A 20,894-nucleotide genomic window follows, 5' to 3' on the forward strand; every position below is an offset into this window, starting at 1 on the left:
GGCCCAACGGCCACCTCCCCCCTTAGTCCCAAAGTCCCAGATAACAGTCCCAGCCCAGGAACAGGGGAAGCAAGGTGTCTCCGGGGGCGGCCAAGGCAGGATGTCCTCCTCCCACCCAAACAGCTCTAGCGTCCCGGTGAACCGCGCACAGGCCGGCTCCTCCGGCCAAGGAAATTTTGGGGGTGGTCTCCAGACCTCCCCCCCCTTCTTCATGGCCGGCAGCTCCCCTCCGTGGGGTTCCGACCACAACTTCTACTGCCGCGAAAGTGCAGCTGGGGGAGCTGGTCTCCTGACCTCCCCCCCTTTCTTCATGGCCGGCAGCTCCCCTTCATGGGGCTCCAGCCACATTATTTCCTGCCGCATGGCAGGACTGGTAGCAACCCCAGGCGAAGTAGAGCCCCCGGCGACCCCAGGCGAAGCAGGCTTTTTATACAGTGGCCGAGCGGTTTAACTAGCCAGCAGTTATTCTATTACCCCGTCCTAAAAATAAATAAATAACACGTACAGGGCTGCTCGCCGTTACACTGTGGAAAACATAACATTCAGGCAGACAGCAAAATATGTTTCTACCCATCTTTATGATGCAGCAATTTACATAAATACAATTGCATCTCCAGAGTTAGCATGTTTAGAACAATGACATATCCAGTGTTAGCATGCTTAGAAGAGTTTCTCATTAATGAGATTTGCCATATTCATGGAAATTGCACTTACAGTAAAATATAATATTTTATTTTTACATTGAAATACCATAAAAATAATAATAAAAAAAAATACAAAGATTCATGACTAAAATCTAAAAACCTAATCTTTACATTGCCATACAGAGCTGTACATAAAATGACATGAATCTCAAACGGTATCATGGTGATCCCCATTTATTATATTTTATTTTTACTGTGTTCTGTAAACTGTGGGATTTGCCTGTGTTTCATGGGAATCACGTTAGATCGAGTTAAAATACAAACGTAAAGCAGATACTGTACTTTTGAAAATAATAATGAAGAAAAATTCACTAGCCAAGTTTTCATTTTAATTACCAGTACAAACAGTAGTAGTGTTCAGGCATAACCTGTAATTCAAAGTTTGTATAACTTTTTAATTTACTTCCTCCATTACGTAAGCAAGAGTGTTACTGTAGATAAACCATACCTGGTATACATACGTGTGTGTTTATACAGCATACTTGATTGTAAATTTAGAAAAGAAAAATCACATAATTCCAAGACGGATTGCACAGTTAGATTTAGATTGGGTTTAGGCAGACAAGACTTACAAATATATATATATATATATATATATATATATATATATATATATATATATATATATATATATATATATAAAAATTTACAACAAACTTACCATACATTTTAAATATATTATGTTTTTGCCTTACATTTGTCATACATTTTAAAAACATTATTTATGGATGCTGTTTAAATATATTAAAAATATATTTAAACATGTGAATATTTTGGAACGGAATAAAAATACATTAAAAATGTATTCATACGTTTCCCTGACATGTATAATGATGTTAATATGCGATGTTGACCTTAGACATTGATTAAACATTAACTAAATATATATTCCCTACAGTACATAAATTATATATTTAATTGTACTGAAACATGTATTTACCTTTTTTAATTTAATATTAATCAATATATTTATTATACAAAGCATTAGAACATAAGAACACAAGAAAGGTTACAAATGAGAGGCCATTCAGCCCATCTTGCTCATTTTATTTTGTCAAAATGGGTACTGTCAGAGCAGACTCATGCAAATGAGTTACTTGCAAAGGATGCTGGGGGTTGGGATTTTTGTGTGGAAACTGCTATTTGTTGATTATTGTAAATATTTGATTATTGTTTTTGTGATAATTTGTGATAAAGTTATTGTTTTACATGTTTATGGTTAATTTGGGAGTATTTCTGTGATTTGTTATTTATCAACGAAAATCACACTGAGAGGTGTGTGCGTCCGCAAGAATGGGGAGATACCTGTGTACGTGTGCATTAGTGAGTGGTGAATCACTCTGTTGGCAATAAAAAAAACCTAAAAAAAGTTGCTTCCTTTAGTAATCCATAAAGATGACTTTAAATTTCCTTTATCTACAATGCTTGTTTTTTATTATGCCATACACAAGTACATACTGTATGCTGAATGTATACATAATGCATTTCTCAAAATATTTACTTTAAAATTAACAATATATATATATATATATATATATATATATATATATATATATACACACACACACACGTTTCTATATGTTAAATACACAAAACATATTTTTCATACCTAGAAAAGGGGCCAATTGTGGTGTATTAAAAATGTATAAAGTATCTTGATAATATATTTTTATTATATTCTATTTAATTCAAGAATGATGTTGGGAAAATACAACTAGCATCCATTTCTTATTATATATTAAAAAATATATTTCTGTTCCGTATGGGTATGAAATTGTGGTTTAAATCTGAAATGGTTGCAGCTGACAAAACATTTTCATAAATCGTACCTGTCGTGTAGTTTCATTAATGGCTATGCAGTTTTGAAAGAAGCACGTTATAACAAACCTGCTTTTTTATATTTTGAAACATGATACCTGTACCTAGTACTACACTAGGTTAAAGAAATGTTTGCCAGCCTTATGTTCAAGTATGTTTGCACTGCTGTGGTGGAATAACCAAGGAAGTGAAACAATAACAGGCTTACTGATTGTAAGGCAAGCAAACTGATAACATCCATAACACAAATTCACCCTTGAAGCTTGCAGTGATCCAACACATGAGTTAGCCCTGATCATTTGAAAAAAACTTGTCCAAGCCAAGCAATGGGGACATAATAGACATGCACTTACAAAATGGATACAGAACAGTTCGTATTTAATAGAAAATGCAGTATATATTTCCAGGTCTGCAGCATTCTCTGTTTTGTGCATTTCCTACACAACATAATGAACCCTTTTACACATTATACATATGATGCATTATACATATGACATATGATACATCAATGCTCTTAACAAATAAATCACAAATATTTCCTTTAATAAATAAAATGGGTCAGTTCAGGTACCTGTACTGCACTCAAATAACTACCTGGGTTAACAAATACAAAGTGAACTAATTATAAAACAACAGCAGCGAAGAAAACACATGTAATGTATAACACACAGCCAATATGGACAGTATGTCTTCATTGAAAGAGACAACCTTATAGACACCCTTTAAGTAATTTGTGTACAATATGAAATCTCAAAGTATACCAGCCACAAGATCAGCCACAAGAAGTCTTCTACGCAGTTTGTTTTGAAAACTGACATTGGGTTCAGGCCAAATAGTTACAGGTGAAGGAAAATTGACACTGCATAAAATAGCCTTTTTCTTGCTATGTGCCTCCCTATGGCTGTCATACAGATTTAAAACAAGTCAAGTAATTATTTTAACCCTCTGTGGCATACCTATTCACATAACTTGCGAGTGTTTTTATCCATGAAATAGTGTTTGGTATTTCTGTGGCTTTTTTAGATTTGTGTTATACAAGCAAAACAAAAACATAAACAATTATTAATCCAAACTTACAAGTCAAAACTTGTGTATTTTTAATAATACCGTTCTATAATAAAAGACAGAGAACATGAGATACTGTATTTATAGATGAATTACTCATTTGACTGTTTTCCTTGCCTAGGTGACTTACTAACTAGTGCCATTCAGATATCCTTTAAACATTATTTGGAGATGGAGACATCACTCAGTGCTAAAAGTACAGGAAACAAAACACATTTCAACATTGAAAATGTAGGTTTTGTTTTTGTTTTTCTGTATTTAGCGAAGGAATTTACTTTTTTTTATATTCTTTAAATGTAATTTGATTCAGCATCTGATTGTACTGTAATATACAGGTAGTGGACAAAAAAATGGAAACATCAATGTAAAGTCACTTAATAGGGCGTTGGGCCACTATGGTATCCCGCTCTGTGGAGTTCTTGGCGGACCATTTTTGATGAAACTGGCTGCTCGCGCCCCAGGTTGAAATTTGCAGTCAATTGATCTGCAGTTGCTCGCCTGTTTTGCCTTGCATTTTGAATTAATGCACCGATATCACAATCCTGGAGTATGTGCTTCTGCCCACTGTTGCCCTTTGCCGATGATGTCTTTCCCTCGGAGGTCCATGCCGACATCACCTTAGACACCGGTGCTCGTGAAACATCAGCAAGTTGAGCTGTCTTGGTCACTGAAGCTCCTGCCAAACGCGCCCCAACAATCACCCCTCTTTCAAAGTCACTGAGGTCTCCTCTTGCAGCCATGCCAGCCATAATTATAGGCAACCAGGCCTGTCCAGCATTTTTATACGTTATTTGCTTAATTAACACATGAGCCACACCTGTGTGGAAGCCCTTGCTTTCAATATACTTGGTGTCCCTCATTTACCCAGGCGTTTCCATTTTTTGTCCACTACCTGTAGGTAATGCATAACGCATGTTTCAAAATATGTTATATGGATTATGATATTAAGACAAAATGCGGTTCTGATTCTTAATAAAGCCAGATTTCTACCCCTCAAAAGTATGTTCAATTAGGTTTAAATGCTCAAATTCATGTCCCTAGGGCCTAGACTGAAATCAATACAACAATACTTTAATTTGCAGTGATGTGTGCCACAGAGGGTTACAAATAAATCAGGGCTAAATTACATATGCAGTGTCCTTGCAATTGAAATACCTGCAAGTATCACAAGTATCACAAATCTTCAATGTGAAGCAATCCCATTTTGACTGTACTGGTGATATACCAAAAGCATACAGACTTGTTAGAATTTTTAATAAGTTGCAGCTACAGTACTAAATGTCACGGTGTACACCTCAACCATGTGATTAAAAAGAGGAAAAACAATGCAACTGTCAAAGTAAACCCACACCCCACCTCAGGTGATGTTGGAGCATTGTGGGTTATTACCTGGAAATTGAACATATCATGACAGGTGGGAAAAAAATCCCATTGCTGGGGAAGGTAGTTATCAACCTGAGGATTAGACAACAGTTTTGCTGCACAGGGTGGGGTGTTTGCTCACTTTGGGACTGCCATTTCAGACTCCCCCCACATTTATCCAAGATGTGTCTGGGGGCTAGGGGTACTCTGATTGCTGCATAAGAAGTAGGTTAGAAAATATTTTTTAAAACCCAATAGGTCACACAATCACTTGGGGTGGAGGAGGGTATTTCCAAAACAGGATTTACTTAAATGCAAGTTCTGGTTCACTCACAGTGTTGTTTAATCACCAAAATGTGATTTGCTTTTTTAGTTCCAGGACTGTCATAGCAGAGATTTAGTCAATATACATTTCCAAGCTTTGGAAATCTCCACCTGTGTGTCTATATTAAAATTGGTCAGTAGTGGTAACCAACAAGTGGCCCACTGTCAGTTGTCTTAATCATTTAGAGACTGTACAGCATGTGTATTTGTCAGTGAGAATTAAACAGGTCTACAGGCTACGGATTCAAACTCCATGTCCCCTCCTTGCAGCCAGCATACACAATGAATCATGCAGAACACTGAAACATGTATGTAAAAAAATAAAGAAACAGTATATATTTATAGCAATATTAAATGTACGTATTGTCTTGAATAACTCTGATTATTAAAATAATGTATTCTGGTGGATAATTTAGTATCCTCAAAATCACCCCAACGAGATTAGTTTTAAAAATAGTTACTGAAATCAAGTTTTGCTCATAACTGGTTGTGGTGTCCAAGTGTACTGTGTGCTTCAAACAAGAGGCTCCTGTAATAAGACAGGGAAAAGCATTTGAAGTCTTAACTTTAGGTCATAGTAAAAGTAGTAATTTATCAGACTGCCATTAATACTGCTTAGTTATAAGTCTGTCTTTTTGCAAGACAAGATACTTGCACAGGTGGCATTTATTATAAAGGATTTGATGTCTGTGTTAAACTTGCTTTCTCTAGCATGTTATTGATTTGGTCAGTTAAAAGTCATTAAAGGCTATAACTGAATTTGTAAAGTAAGTTTACACCAAACCTATCCTGACTGGAACACTCCATGCACAGTCCTTAAGCAGAGACGAACATTGTGCTGTATGATGTGGTTTTGTGATGTGGACTAATGTCTACTGGGGGACTGCTTTGAATCTGGATGTGAAAGGCTTGTGCATAGCCCCATTAGTTTTCTGCTTTTAATGTAAAGTAATATCTTCCTATAGCAGAATTTGTGGCTAGAAATAAGACTCCCATGTATATAACCTATTAGCTGCTTCCTGCATTATTAGGTATCATTACCAGCTAACTTTCAAAGCAGTTGATAAAGGAGAAAGGTTTTGTGGGAAAAAAACAGATCTCATCAGTTTAAATGTCTTTCAATGAACCATCTGCAAGCAAACCTGCTCAAAAAACAATTAAATAAAACATGAACACAACATCCAAATTAAATTATGCATATATATATATATACAATGAGCCTCCCAGATAAAGCACGCTGTTTAGAAGCACACACACACACAAGCTGAACTTTTTTCAGAAGAAATACTGGATTGGTTGGCATTGACCTTTAGTCTGAATATGCAGTATTAAAATGGGAACAGCAGGACGTAGGTAGGAACTGTATTCAATAATCCTGTCGAGATTTTGTTCCTAGTCAAGCAGCAGTTTCTCTGTCCACACATTCCATGGACAAAACCAGTGGTGCCAAAATAACTGAAGGATTTGAGTTCTTCTTAATTGCAGTTTGTCATCGCCTATAAATAAAAACAAAAGACAATATATATATATATATATATATATATATATATATATATATATATATATATATATATGAATTAATTTGATATTGGAGCCAAACAAGGACGTTCACTGAAATAAAAAGGAAAAACAACATGTAGAAGATTTTTGCACAGAGCTTTTCTGCTTCAGGCTTGTGATTATCAGAAATGAGAAAACTAGTTCTGTATTTGACTTCCTGATGATGTGTAAAGTTATTCCTTCATGACAAAGAATGGGTACAGTGTAGTAGGTTATTTATGACTCAATGTATTTGAATAAAAAAATCTAAACAATCTGGATTATGTTTACAACTAAATGTCCTAATAATACCAGGGTACAGAAAGCAATGTGTTGTGTAACACTTTAAGCTACCAGATGACAGACAAGCATTAAAAAGACAACAATTACACCAGCAGCCAAGACAGGTGGTTAAACCTTTGACTTCTTTCCCCTGTATCTATGACTACCAGTGCCAGAGAGTCCACTAGCGATGTCAGTGCTTTACAACAACCAACTGAAAACATACTTAACTCTAACTTCCTCCTCATTGTTTGTTAATTTCTCCATGAAACTAAACTAAACTTGTCAAAACTAGTTTCTTTGTTTGAGAAGTGTTCAAATACTTCCCAGATTTATGGAATGATTGTAATACATTGTATTCACATCATTTAGGTTTGTGCAGTGACACATGCAAAAGGACAGATTTGAAATGCCCTCTAATGAGACCCCCTACCTTTGCCTCAGTGTGCTATAGGAGTCCAGTAGTTGTGAGCAAGCCAGTTCCAGATTCCAGTCATACGTTTCTAAGATTTTAAGACATTCTGTTCTTGTCTTCAGCCCCAGACAGAACAACTGCTCAACCTGGAAGAGGGTATCGGGAAAGATTTTATTTTATTTTTGCAGTTTCTGAATTGAATGCTGATGGGAGGGGATATATTAAAAACTGGGGTGTGCTAGTTTACTGAAATGTGACACTAAGCTACTACCATTTGCACAATTCCTGTTTCTCAAATTGTATTCCCACGCAGTACCAGTGTTTCTCCATTTTAAACTTTTTTTTTAATTGGTGGCTCTTCTCTCGGTGTCGCAACAAAGCGATCTGGAATTGGCCACGGATTAATTGATAAAATCTGATTTTGTACCAGGTCTTTTTTGTGACAGGGGAGGAGGGGGACTCTCTTCTGTTGACATCAGATAGACATTTGTATAATCTACTACAGGGGTCTTGTATATCAAAACATAAAGTTTTTCCCAAGTATAAGACACAGTAAAGGGCTGGGCAATACAGTAACTGAATGGAAGCTGATGACTAATCAGTTGATCTTTTGAGAATGCCTGTTTTTTGGTTTCATGTGTACTTTTTAGCAACAACCCATGTTTTTTATGTTATTATTTTTAGGACTATTATCTGCTTAAAGCATTCTAAGGTACTCATAACTAATTAAGATGCATACAACAACTGCTTAACCTTTGACATGTCATTTCTCTATCATGGGGTTTCCATGCAAGTTTTTTTTTTTTTAACTCAAGACATTTACAGAGAAAAATGTCTCGTGTAAAATGCTTTTTGGGGTTTCCATTCGCTCAGTTTATTTTACTCGAGTAAACCGGGCTTTTCACCCGACGTCATGCAAATGATGGGAAAGGTAGGGTTTGATATGTAAATTAACTATGCGTAAAGTACTTGTGCTGTTTTTGGAGATTACTAGTGACATTTTGTGAAAATGTGGTTTCCATGCGCAGAGAACTGGTACACGAGTGGATCTAAGCTGCTGTAATAAAGCAAAATACCTCGTGCCTGCTTGGTTAATAATGTGCTTTACTGCTCTTCAATTTGAGAAGGCTCGTACTGTCAGAGATGCTCTCCTTTCTTTTAAGTTGTGTTGGATTTACTGCTGTGTTAAATATTAATGATGCAAACACATAAAACACAATCAATACATTCATTTGCAATTTTATTTGGTCAGTTCTAAGAGGGCATCAACAACTTGGATGTTGTTGCGCTGTTTTGGGCGATTGAGCTGGCTTATGACATCCAGTTCACAAACTATATTTATTAACGTGGAGGGCAGACGCGCGTTGTCTTTGGACATAGCTGGGATCAAAAAAAGGATGGGAATTAATTCAGTTAAGCAGCTCACTTGCTCTTTGTGTTTAACTATAGCGTAGTTTTTACAGAAAGGTATTCACAAACAGCTGCTTTAATACTATAACAAATGCATAACGCAGTTTGTGGTAAGTGGTTTTATACAGAACTGTAAACCCACAAGATATATACAACATGACAGACAAGACACAGCAAAAAAAATAATAATAAAAAAAGGCCGCCCGCATTATCATTAAGTTGATCTACTCCACTGCTAACCATAAAATCACCCATCAGCCACTACTTTCTGCCGTCTTGGAATCCACAGTAACAACTGACCTGATCCCTTGCAATATTTATAGTTAAGGATAAACATGCTCATTAACATTTACACATGAAATGCGGGTTTCCATGTGAAACTGGGCGTGGTTTTCCCGTGTATTTCGTCATTTACACAAGTAAATTATATTTACCCTACCCCTCTCTTTGGCCGTTTTTTTCGGCCACAAACCTGATTTAACCGAATAATTCTCCCAAACGTGCACGCGCATCGCCATTGACCCACATGGAAACCCCATGTATGTTGTTTACTGTACAGAGCAAGCTGGTGTCACTTGTACTGAAAACGTAAAAGGCTGGCAGCTGTAATTTGAATGTTTCGAATTTTATCAACGTATACCTTGCATTTGATTTGTTTTAGAGCACTTATTAGTACTGGCTTATCCTGGCAGAGTATAGGTTGATAAAATCAGGCTCTAAGCATTTGTTCCATTTTCTTTAACAGGAAAATATATACCCCCCAGAGTGTTTATTAAAAATAAATAATTAAGTTTAATATTAAATGGTTTAAACGGCTGTACTGAAGTGTAATGTGGGATATGGGATTTATCAAGTGCCAACGGTTTTAATTGTTTTATGCTTGTTGCAAAATATTTGCTGCAAACAACTGGATATACCACTACTTTTGTCATTCAGTTGTTTATCTATTTTCATCATAGGAAGGCACCTTGAGGTACTGCACAGCTTTCTGGACATTCCAGCAGTGGTTCTGTAGAGCCGTCTGGCACTCTTCCATTGTCACCCCGTGAACAGTTTCCTGCACCTGAACACAAAACAAGAAGGTAAGAGAGGAAAAGGTTTGACCTGGGACTAAAAGCAATAGCCACTGCTCAGAAGAGGTACTGTAGGTGAAATGAAGACATACGCACATGGCCACGATTCTATCGTGAGCAAGAAAAATCACAACAAAGCGAAAATTTTCATTTTTAGGGAGGGTATTGCGAAAACACTACATAATGTAATAATTAAACATTTAGTTGTTATGAAATATTATTTCTGGGTGCATTTCATTTTTACTAAATGCTTCCTGCCGCTCTGGTTAAAGGTAAAACAAACAACAAAAACGCCTTTTTAAACTGCAACTATGGCTGCTAGACGTGCATCAACATCCCACATTTCAGCTAAGCAACGCAAAAAAGATTTTCCTTCTGGTGAGTTCCACTCATCGGATGATGTATTATTTTGTGTGTAACAAAGCAGTAGACCACAATAGAAAGGACACTTGTGTCAAGCATCTTAAAAGTGAGAAACACCTGAAAAGAAAACGTCTGCAGTTAGTGCTGAGTGATTATTATGAGACTGGGAAAAAGCAAGTTACTGTTTCAAGTTTATTTACTGCTCAGAAGCTGGCGAAGCTGAGACTTGGCTAGATTTCAGCTGACAAAAGCACCGATAAAAGCAGATAACCCGCTGGAAAAGGTAGACAACCCTAGAATATTTTTGGAAAAAAACATGAAAACTATGGGAGTCGCACCATCAGCCGACTGGCTGAGGAAACAATACACGCCTAAAGTTTTCCAAGCTCAAAGAGGCGAACTTTTCGAGTTTGTTAAAGATGGATGGCTGTCTATATTGGTAGACGAAATGACAGACAACGAAGATCGCTTTGTAATGAATATCTTAGTTTACAAAATCGATCACAAGAATAACTGTCCAGCAGTCAAACTTCTACAATCTGTGTTCCTAGAAAAAACAGACGGAGCAACAATAGTGCAGTCAATTGTCAAAACTCTCTACAAGTATAGAACTTAATGGAAACTAAATCGCTATATTTGTTTCTGATAATGCTGCATATATGAATAAATGTTAGGAGTCTGTTATCAAAGGCATGGCTGTGAACTCCATTCATGTCACATATACAGCGCATTTCTATGCACTTATCGGAAACTTATTGGTTGGCAGTTTACCTTTGCCAACCAAACACTTGCATTCAGTGAAAAAATCTTTCAAACAATCAGCTGCACGCAAGTTGAGTTACCGAAAGTACGTGTCAGAAAAAACAGGAAAGCCACTTGAAAAGGTACCAGGACCTCCAGAGCCAATTGTTACCCGCTGGAAAACATGGTTTGATGCTGTCCAATACATCAATGAAAACACAGAGCTTTTAACTGCTTTTCTAGAAATAGGAATGGAAAGTTCTGCTTCCACGATGTGTCAAGATACAGTGGAATTACTAAAATCCAGATCTGTTCCGCTATATTGCCGACTGTCACCCAATCTGTAGTAGAATTCTGAAAAGTAAGTCTCCCAATCAGTGTGTAACAAGTGTCTACAACGATGTAATGGATCTCCTTTCTTTTTTTACAAACCAACTACAAACTTTACCCTTGAATACTGTTAATGCAAAACAATCGTTGGAGCTTTCTGTGCAGAAAATTAAACAGTACTTTGCATTAGCTAAGAAACCATCTGATCCTGCTCCCAAGTTCTGCCAGCCTGCTGCTGGGTTTTTTAAAGCTGTCAGGCTTTTGAACCCGAACCTTGTCAACTTACTGGACAGAAATGACTCGCTTTTGGTTTCCTTACCTGGATATACAGAGGACACTGCGAAAGAAATGGGAGGATATCAAGCTGAGGCTTTGGAAGTGCCCCAGGACACCAATTCACTGATCTTTTGGTCTCCAATGAAGGTTTGCTTCCCTTGCGATGTGGAAAGAAGTTTTTCAGTTTATGGAGTTGTGCATTCTCAGCTGAGACACAGCCTAAAGCCAACAAACCTCACCGAACTAGCAAAAGTATATATGAACAAATAAATTGAACAACCTTGTAAATAGTCCCAGTTAAAAACAATACGTTTTCGTTTCTTTTTTAACAATCGAGTTTTCAACAGTGCATTAGAACAACCAGTTAGGTAAGTACTACACTTATTGATTTAAATTTGAATACACTAGTTATCTTGTATTCTTTCATATTTTCATATGCGTTTACGGCTTAGCTGTTTTGATGGTATCAGTGTGTAAAGAACGTTTAATGCTGCCTTATTTATTTTTTCCTCTGTCCTGCTCTTATACGTTCTGTACACTATACACTTTGCATTTATTTATACAGTTTTCAAAGTTACAAAGAGTACAACGAAAAAATGCGAAAAATGTGCTTTTCTGAAACGAAATTGCTTTAATGGAAACAAGATAAAATCGGGGCACTGCATCGCAGTGTCTTAGGAAAATGAGTTGCAATAATTAGTCTCCTTGGCCTCAGTCTCCTTGATATGGTTAACTATATTTTTACTGTTTACGAATTGTTTTAATTTCCACGTCTTAAAAAAGCTTTCATTATTTGGTTCAGCCAGCTGGTCTGCAGGAATTTTGAAATTCTTTAACTACTGTAAGGATTGTAGCTTAAGGATTTTATAGGAAGATGATGAGGTACATTTGGGAAAGGTAGTCCCTAAATGTATTACATTTCTCAAGCAGGGAAGCTAGTAATTTATTTTAACCACATTATAAAACAGGTATGATAATCAAGCATCAATGTACATTCTCCTCCACCCTAAACTCTGGTTAGGGGCACATACTGTATGATAAACCAAGAATTTAAAATGTTTCCATCCGCTGGTTCCCTTTTTCTTGTAATTCAAATCATTTGGTCTTTGCTTATTTCTGTACTTTAAATTAGGGATATTCAGATATTTAAAACACAACTATAGAATTCCATGTTGCTGTTGCTTTCTGGTACCTAATGAAATCCTGTTGAATGACTTAATTTCAGCCCAATGTTATACAGTGCTTTCTGTTCACATTCTCCCTGTTTTTGCCTCAAAGTGTGTGGTAGCTTGAGGGAAATCAGGCTCAGCAATGTACTGTGATCTCAGTCTTGGTTGTTACCACCGGACTCCCATCAAATTTTTGTTTTGTTAGTTTGTTTAAGATATGTACAGCACTAATATTTCTGACAGCTATAGATATTTAACACCACAAGTATTTCTGAAAGAGCCTTTCAGGTGCTTCATTATAAATCCCAGATTCACAAGCACTCTTACCACAGCTCTTAATACTTACCAATCTGATTTTGTCAGTAGGCCTGGCTCCCTCTGCCTTCCCAACAGGCCCGTCAAAGGTGAGCTTTTGCAGGCTGTATGTCGTCTTTATTATGGTTTTGGCCCCCAGGTTGCTATTGTTGGAGGAGAAGTTGGCTTTGAAGTCGGACACCATGGGTCGTACTGTCGCTGTGGTAGCGCTGCGTTTGGTGGAACCGTCTTCCGGGTTTTCGGTTTCCTTAAAAAACTTCTCGTACTTGTCCAGGTAGGATGGCCTTTCTGGGAGGAGGTAGTAGTGCGTGTTGCTGACTTTTTTCCCATCTTTGACAATTGGCAGAATGCATGGCCCCTTAGTGCAGTCCTTGCCCTGTGCTTGAATGACTTTGGGCGTGGCATATTTGGGGTCCGATGCAAAGCTCTGGGTAGTTGGCATTAGCTTGCCTGGGGAGGTGGAAAGGTAGGAACCAAAGGATACTGTCGAGCAAAGGCTTGACCTTTGCTGGGGGGAGCCCACGTGGAGGCTCATGGGGCTTGGAGTTCTGGAATTGGGGTGGGATAAAGGGTCTCTAGGTGGGATCTGAGGGGGTTTATCCTCCTCGCCTCCCGAAGCCGGAGACAGATCCCCAGACCAGCGGCTGTAATCGTTCCATTTGATTGGCCGAGGTGGGATAGGTATCCGTGGTGGGATCTGTGGCTTCTCTTCAGAGAAAGACAAGACGATTTGCTTGCGGAGCTCCAGGTTTGTGGGGCTGGGGGAGGAGGGTTGAGGTGAGACCACAGGAACGTTCAGTCTCTTCATGCACTCATGCTGGAGCTCCTCGAAGATCTCTGCAGATGCTGAGAAGTTGGTCTGTTGGCTCTGCTTGCAGGGCAGAAAGAGGTTGTCATCCAGTTTGGGCTTTTCCCCTGAATCAGTCTCTTGGACATAGCCAAAGCTGGTCTCTCCCTTCTCCTTAAGTTTTTGGAGATTCACTGTGCCATATTTGGACTTCCCGTCCAACAGAACAGGCTCGGAGCTGTTTATGGAAGAGACCTCTATGTCCTCCTCATCCTGAGCTACGTCGTCATAAGCAGGAGGGGGAGGCAGGGGTTTGGAGTCCCAGTCAACCAGAGGTGTAGGGTGCAGGGGTCGAGGAAGGACCCTGGTAGGACTCTGGGGTGGGGTTTTGTCAAGTATTGAGTCCGCCTTCAAAGCTAATTTAGCCAGCATCGGAATCTGTATTTCCACCACTGGTGAGGGGTTGGTTGGAGGAATCTCCTCTCCAAAGTCAATCAGAGACACCTCGTCGGTTTGGGGCCCTGCTGGCTTGCCCCCCAAACACTGCCGGTCAATTATTTTTGTGCCAGTGACCCACGCAGCTGGTTTCACCAGTTTGAGACCCTTGGCTGGTCCTTGTTTTTTCAGGGATAGTTTCTTTAAGCCTGTGGGCGTGAAATCCACCTCCTCAGTAACAGGGTCATAGCAGGGCTCTGTTTTGTCAGACACAAGAAAAGGTAGAATTTAGTCATTTAAGGTGAAAGCATTTGGAAGAGAGATATGCAACTTGATAAGGTTTGTGCATTTAATCCGGTTAGAAAACAGGTCAGGTGTTAATCTATGGATTACTCTATCAATAGATAGATTAATTTGTTAGATCTCACACACTCCTATATTCAGACATTTGGTAAATTTTATTTAGATTTGTAATTACTCTGCTGTACTTCCTGTTCACCACTACTTCAAGAAATCATGTCAAGTTAAAAAATAAAATGACTAAAGTAGATAATTTACTGTTATGTATTTTACACATCTGGTATATTATAACGTTGGGTAACTGAATAACTTTGGTGCTACTGTACTATGCATATTAAAGCTTGGGTTTTGCTCTCTGACACAGCCTCTAAATGATTAATTATTTATCTTTAACACTTTGTAAAGATAGATTAAGTACCTGCCTTAATAACATCTTGATAACAGTCATCACCATAGAAACATTGGCACAGATTGAATTTAAATTCAAGTTTTAAAAAACAAAAAAGGGAGTGGAAAGATAAGGAGATTACTGACTTAAAATTCTTAAAATTCCACTCAAAAAGGTCATCTTGAAATCTATTGAAACTGTGGAACAGAGGGGTGTAAGGTGGGTTCGATTTCTTCTTAAAAATAATTAAGTAGTCTTCTTAAAATCAAATCAAGAGTTTATTTAAAAATCAAGTTAAAAACAGGAACAAGAACTAAGAACATATGCAGCTCAGCTTGTGTAATTTCTGAGGTCTGAACACCTATCACAATCAGCGTTATTAAAGTCATAGCTATCATTTATCATCTAGGCAGAAAATTGAACTGCAGGTTATGAAAATAATCATATCGAAAGTAGAACTCATGATGTATCAGTAACCAATCAATGGCTTTTAACATAATGTACGTCATTATTGTAAATGTTAGAACAATACTTCCTCCATCTCAGTGGTTTGCAGGCTCTTGTAAAAGGAATTCCTCTTTTTGGGGACTAGGAAGCGCAAAGCCAGTTTTCATCAAAATTAATAATAATAATAATAATAATAATAATAATAATAATAATAATAATAATAATAATAATAATAATACATTTTATTTATAAGTGCTTTTCAAGAATCTCAAAGTGCTGTACAAGGATACACACAAAAACACATGACAATACATAAAAACCACACAGAACATCAACCAAGCAACTAAAACATGATACATTAAAAGGCATAATAAATTCAATGCGACTTAAAAATATCCACTATCAGAGAGTCGTTTTGGGCAAAGAATTCCACAGTCGTGGTGCGGCACAACAAAAGGCTGTCACCCACTGTGCATAGCCTGATTTTAGGTAAGATGAGAAGTCCTGCATCAATAGATCTTAAATTGCATGTCAGAGTAAATTGAACAAAGTGCCCCTTGCAAAACAACAGAACAAAGTTATACAAAGGCAGTTATAGTTCCATGGAACTGTGAGAAGGTTTTGTATGTGCAAAACTACATGACTAAAAGGTGAGACTGTGATAACCATTAAGGCCTTTACAACCTTACAGGGGGTGGCAGGTGCTTGTTTTTTTCAAATACATTGGTTCTCAAAACTGAGTCACAAGTAATACAATGAGTGAGAGCTATTCCTTTTTTAAACAGTGATCCACTTGCTGTACCTAGGAATTGACAAGTATTGTTTAATGCCACTCTGATACTTTAATGCAAAACAAATTGTGTTGTTCTAAACACCTTTTTTAAATTAGTTTAATAACATACAATTCATACAGTGAAATCTGAAGTAAACTTTTTTCATTTTTTTCATTACAAGCAAATTATATAGGCACCTTATAGAAGTAGCAACTATCTTAACCAGCCACTCACTATTTCTAACTGAGCACACACGCACACACACACACACACGCTAGAGAGTGACATGACGACGGGTCTCATGGGATTCCTGCAGTACGGGAAAAAAATGGTGTTAAATTTTGTGGGATGGGGTGGTGTCACAAAGACGGCCGGAGTGGGTGGTGTCAGACCAGAGCCAGGAAGTAACACACAGAGACTTGGAGTTTTGGTTAAGCTGAGTGCGTGATTGCGCTCAGCATTTAATAATTAAACAGAACAGAACAGAAAATAAAAGGTTGGAACACAAAAACACAGGGCACGGCACTGGTAGCCAAAATAAAGAGACAAACAAAACGGACAGACACTAACAAACAGGGACGAACAAACACGGTGAGAAACACTACTTATTACTCTTGTTATTATTATTTTTACCTCCTCTCTCTCTCCCGTTCTTTCGCCCTGAACACCCAACCCCGAGTGACAGAAATGTGCATCTATATATACTGTTGTGCTGGGATTCAATTACTAATTAATTACTCACTTGAATCCCAGCACGTGAATTAGTTAAGTGTACTCCTGTGACCACACATTACATTTTACCAGCACGTGAAGTGATTTGTGCCCTCCTCGTGCCTAAATATAAATCTACATTTTTAAATACACGTGAAACACAGACCCGTTTATATCCCGTGTACCAATCTCTATACACCAACATTAACACACGCATGCAACATACAACATATAACACACAAATGCACACAGGGGCGGGGCACATTGCCACATATACCCCCCCTTGTGCGCAGCACACATGGCCTCAACGGCCACCTCCCCCCTTAAAAACCCAGCAGTCCAGGACAAAGTCTTGGGCTGGAAAGGGAGGCTTCAGTGGGCCCATGGCTGGCAATGCTGTCAGCACCCCTGCCTGTAGTGGCACGGCCGACAGCATGCTGGTCCACTCCTGCAGCGAAACTGCTGCTGGGGAAAGTGGTCTCCTGACCTCTCCCCCGATCTCCGGCAGCGAAAGTGCGGCTGGGGGAGCTGGTCTCTTGACCTCCCCCAACTTCTTTGTGGCCGCCAGCTCCCCTCCGTGGGGCTCCGGCCACTGTGTTTCCTGCCACGGAAATGCGGCTGGGGGAGCTGGTCTCCTGACCTCCCCCCCTTTCTTCATAGCCAGCAGCTCCCCTTCATGGAGCTCCGGCCACAGTGTAGCGACCCGAGGCAAAGCAGAGGCCCCGGCGACCCCAGGCGATGCAGGACCCTCGACGACCCCAGGCGAAGCAGGATCCCTGGCGACCCCAGGCGACGGCAGCAGCAGCGGACCCTCAGGAGGCGACGGCAGCAGCAGCGAACTCTCGGGAGGCGACGGCAGCAGCAGCAGACCCTCGGGAGGCGACAGCAGCAGCAGCAGACCCTCGGGAGGCGACGGCAGCAGCAGCAGACCCTCGGGAGGCGACGGCAGCAGCAGCGGACCCTCGGGAGGCGAACTTGGGAGGGGAGCCCCTGGCCATAGAGGCGGCAGCGGGAGCTCCACTTCTCCCTCGCACCCTGCACCCTGTGTGGAGCAAAAGGCAGCCCCAGGCGGTGCAGAGTGGCTGGCAACCCCAGGCGATGCGGAGCAGCTGGCAACCCCAGGCGATGCGGAGTGGCCGGCAACCCCAGGCGATGCGGAGCGGCTGGCAACCCCGGGCGACGCGGAGCGGCTGGCAACCCCGGGCGAAGCAAGGCGGGCATCCTCGGGCGAAGCGAGGCAGGGAGTCAGGACACGCTGGGGTGCGGGTTTTAGCCCTCTTCTCGGCCACTGCGCCCGGGCGGTTCTTCCCCATGCTTTCCTCAGCAGCCTATGCAAGGGCTGCTGAGGACTGCCAGCATCTAGTCCTGGTTTTTCTCGTGAAGGGAGAGGTAGCTCTTGCTCCTCTCCTCGTGACGGTGGGGGAAGTGTTACCTGCAGGCATTCCTCCTCTGCTGGTGGGGGAAGTGATACCAGCAGGTATTCCTCCTCTGCTGGTGGGGGAAGTGATACCAGCAGGCATTCCTCCTCTGCTGGTGGGGGAAGTGATACCAGCAGGCATTCATCCTCTGCTGGTGGGAGAAGTGATACCAGCAGGCATTCATCCTCTGCTGGTGGGGGAAGTGATACCAGCAGGTATTCATCCTCTGCTGGTGGGGGAAGTGATACCAGCAGGCATTCATCCTCTGCTGGTGGGGGAAGTGATACCAGCAGGTATTCATCCTCTGCTGGTGGGGGAAGTGATACCAGCAGGCATTCATCCTCTGCTGGTGGGGGAAGTGATACCAGCAGGCATTCATCCTCTGCTGGTGGGGGAAGTGATACCAGCAGGCATTCATCCTCTGCTGGTGGGGGAAGTGATACTAGCAGGCATTCACCCTCTGCTGGTGGACAGGGACCCAGCAGGCATTCACCCTCTGCTGGTGGACATGGCGGAGGCAGAGGCAGCTCCTGCTCCTCTGCTCCTGGCGGTGGTGGAGGCAGAGGCAGCTCCTGCTCCTCTGCTCCTAGTGGAGGAAGCGGTGGAGGTGGCGGAGGCAGAGGCAGCTCCTGCTGCTCTGCTCCTGCCGGTGAAGGTGGGAGCAGCGTGTAGTCTCCTGGCGACGGAGGTGGGAGCAGCGTGTAGTCTCCCCCTTTTGCAGGGGACTGGTGCTGCTCTGCCTCTCTTGCAGGGGACTGGTGCGGCTCTGCCTCAGAAGGGGAAACCAGCAGGCAATCTTCCTCTGCTGGTGGAGATGGGGACAGCAGGCATTTTCCCTCTGCTGATGGAGGTGGAACCAGCAGGCATTCTCCCTCTGCTGGCAGCTTGGTTCCTAGGGTTATGGAAGCCCCGACTTTCCTCTCTTTGGGCTGTGGATGCACCGACTCCTCCCTTTTGGGCTGTGGACGCACCGACTCCTCCCTTTTGGGCTGTGGACGCACCGACTCCCCCCTCTTGGGCTGTGGACGTTCGGGCTCCCCCCACTCAGGCGTAGGACGCTCGGGCTCCTCCCACTCAGGCGTAGGACGCTCGGGCTCCTCCCGCTTGGGCTGTGGACGCTCAGGCTCCTCCCACTTAGGCTGTGGACGCTCAGGCTCCTCCCCTTCAGGCATAGGACGTGGCAACAAGGGCTCCTCTTCTTCATCCTGCATGGGGCATAGGGCCAACGTGTGCCCATATGCCCCACAGCCAGGGCACCACTCCCCCCATCCCAGTCTTTGGGCCATTGCCTGAAGGGTCCTGTGGACGGAGCAGGGTATGGTGGTGTGGCTAGTTTGGCCACAGTCGAAACACCACAGCCCTGCTTCCGCCTTTCTCCCTTTGCCCTCCTGTGCTCCTCTCCAGCCTCTTCTCCCCATTTCTTTTCCTTTTGTTTTTTTTTTATTTATTTAATTTTTTCCAAAAAAAAAACCTGCGGTTCCCGCTCTGGCCTGAGCCCTGCAGGCACTGTCATCCCACTTCTAACACCACGTGTCACAAAGACGGCCGGAGTGGGTGGTGTCAGACCAGAGCCAGGAAGTAACACACAGAGAGTTTTGGTTAAGCTGAGCGCGTGATTGCGCTCAGCATTTAATAATTAAACAGAACAGAACAGAAAATAAAAGGTTGGAACACAAAAACACAGGGCACGGCACTGGTAGCCAAAATAAAGAGACAAACAAAACGGACAGACACTAACAAACAGGGACGAACAAACACGGTGAGAAACACTACTTATTATTCTTGTTATTATTATTTTTACCTCCTCTCTCTCTCCCGTTCTTTCGCCCTGAACACCCAACCCCGAGTGACAGAAATGTGCATCTATATATACTGTTGTGCTGGGATTCAATTACTAATTAATTACTCACTTGAATCCCAGCACGTGAATTAGTTAAGTGTACTCCTGTGACCACACATTACATTTTACCAGCACGTGAAGTGATTTGTGCCCTCCTCGTGCCTAAATATAAATCTACATTTTTAAATACACGTGAAACACAGACCCGTTTATATCCCGTGTACCAATCTCTATACACCAACATTAACACACGCACGCAACATACAACATATAACACACAAATGCACACAGGGGCGGGGCACATTGCCACAGGTGGGAAATAAAAAAAAATAAACCTCTCAGGACAGGCAAAAACGGGATTTAAGCTTCCGGGAATGGGAAGGAACAGGACTACTCTGCCACCAGCAGACAGGAAGTCGTAAAGAGCCTATGACATGGAACTTGACTGTTACCATAAACATACAAAATAATATTAACAGGTCTCACTTGAACATATAATCACATTCATTTTACCAAATTATGTTTAATTGCGCTACAATGAATTAAAGAATATCCGGAAATACACAGAGGGTGATCTCCATTTCCTGGTGTGGGGCCAGGAGAATGTGA

General features: G+C 41.1%; 1 protein-coding gene across 8 annotated transcripts in view; it reads right to left on the minus strand.

Moving 5' to 3' along the window:
* Positions 1 to 2,883: 2,883 nt before the first annotated feature.
* Positions 2,884 to 20,894, minus strand: part of LOC117416528 (activated CDC42 kinase 1-like) — a 121,167-nt gene continuing 103,156 nt past the window's right edge. For all 8 annotated transcript variants that reach the window (XM_034027654.3, XM_059034588.1, XM_034027650.3 and 5 more), the window contains 4 exons: positions 13,218 to 14,665; positions 9,887 to 9,982; positions 7,528 to 7,655; positions 2,884 to 6,769 (listed from right to left, as the gene is read on the minus strand). In XM_034027654.3, the coding sequence (XP_033883545.2) occupies positions 6,763 to 6,769; positions 7,528 to 7,655; positions 9,887 to 9,982; positions 13,218 to 14,665 (1,679 nt within the window). In that variant the 3' untranslated portion in view covers positions 2,884 to 6,762. The remainder of the gene's footprint in view (positions 6,770 to 7,527; positions 7,656 to 9,886; positions 9,983 to 13,217; positions 14,666 to 20,894) is intronic.

Source organism: Acipenser ruthenus, chromosome 12 (assembly GCF_902713425.1).
Source record: "Acipenser ruthenus chromosome 12, fAciRut3.2 maternal haplotype, whole genome shotgun sequence".
Taxonomy (NCBI): domain Eukaryota; kingdom Metazoa; phylum Chordata; class Actinopteri; order Acipenseriformes; family Acipenseridae; genus Acipenser; species Acipenser ruthenus.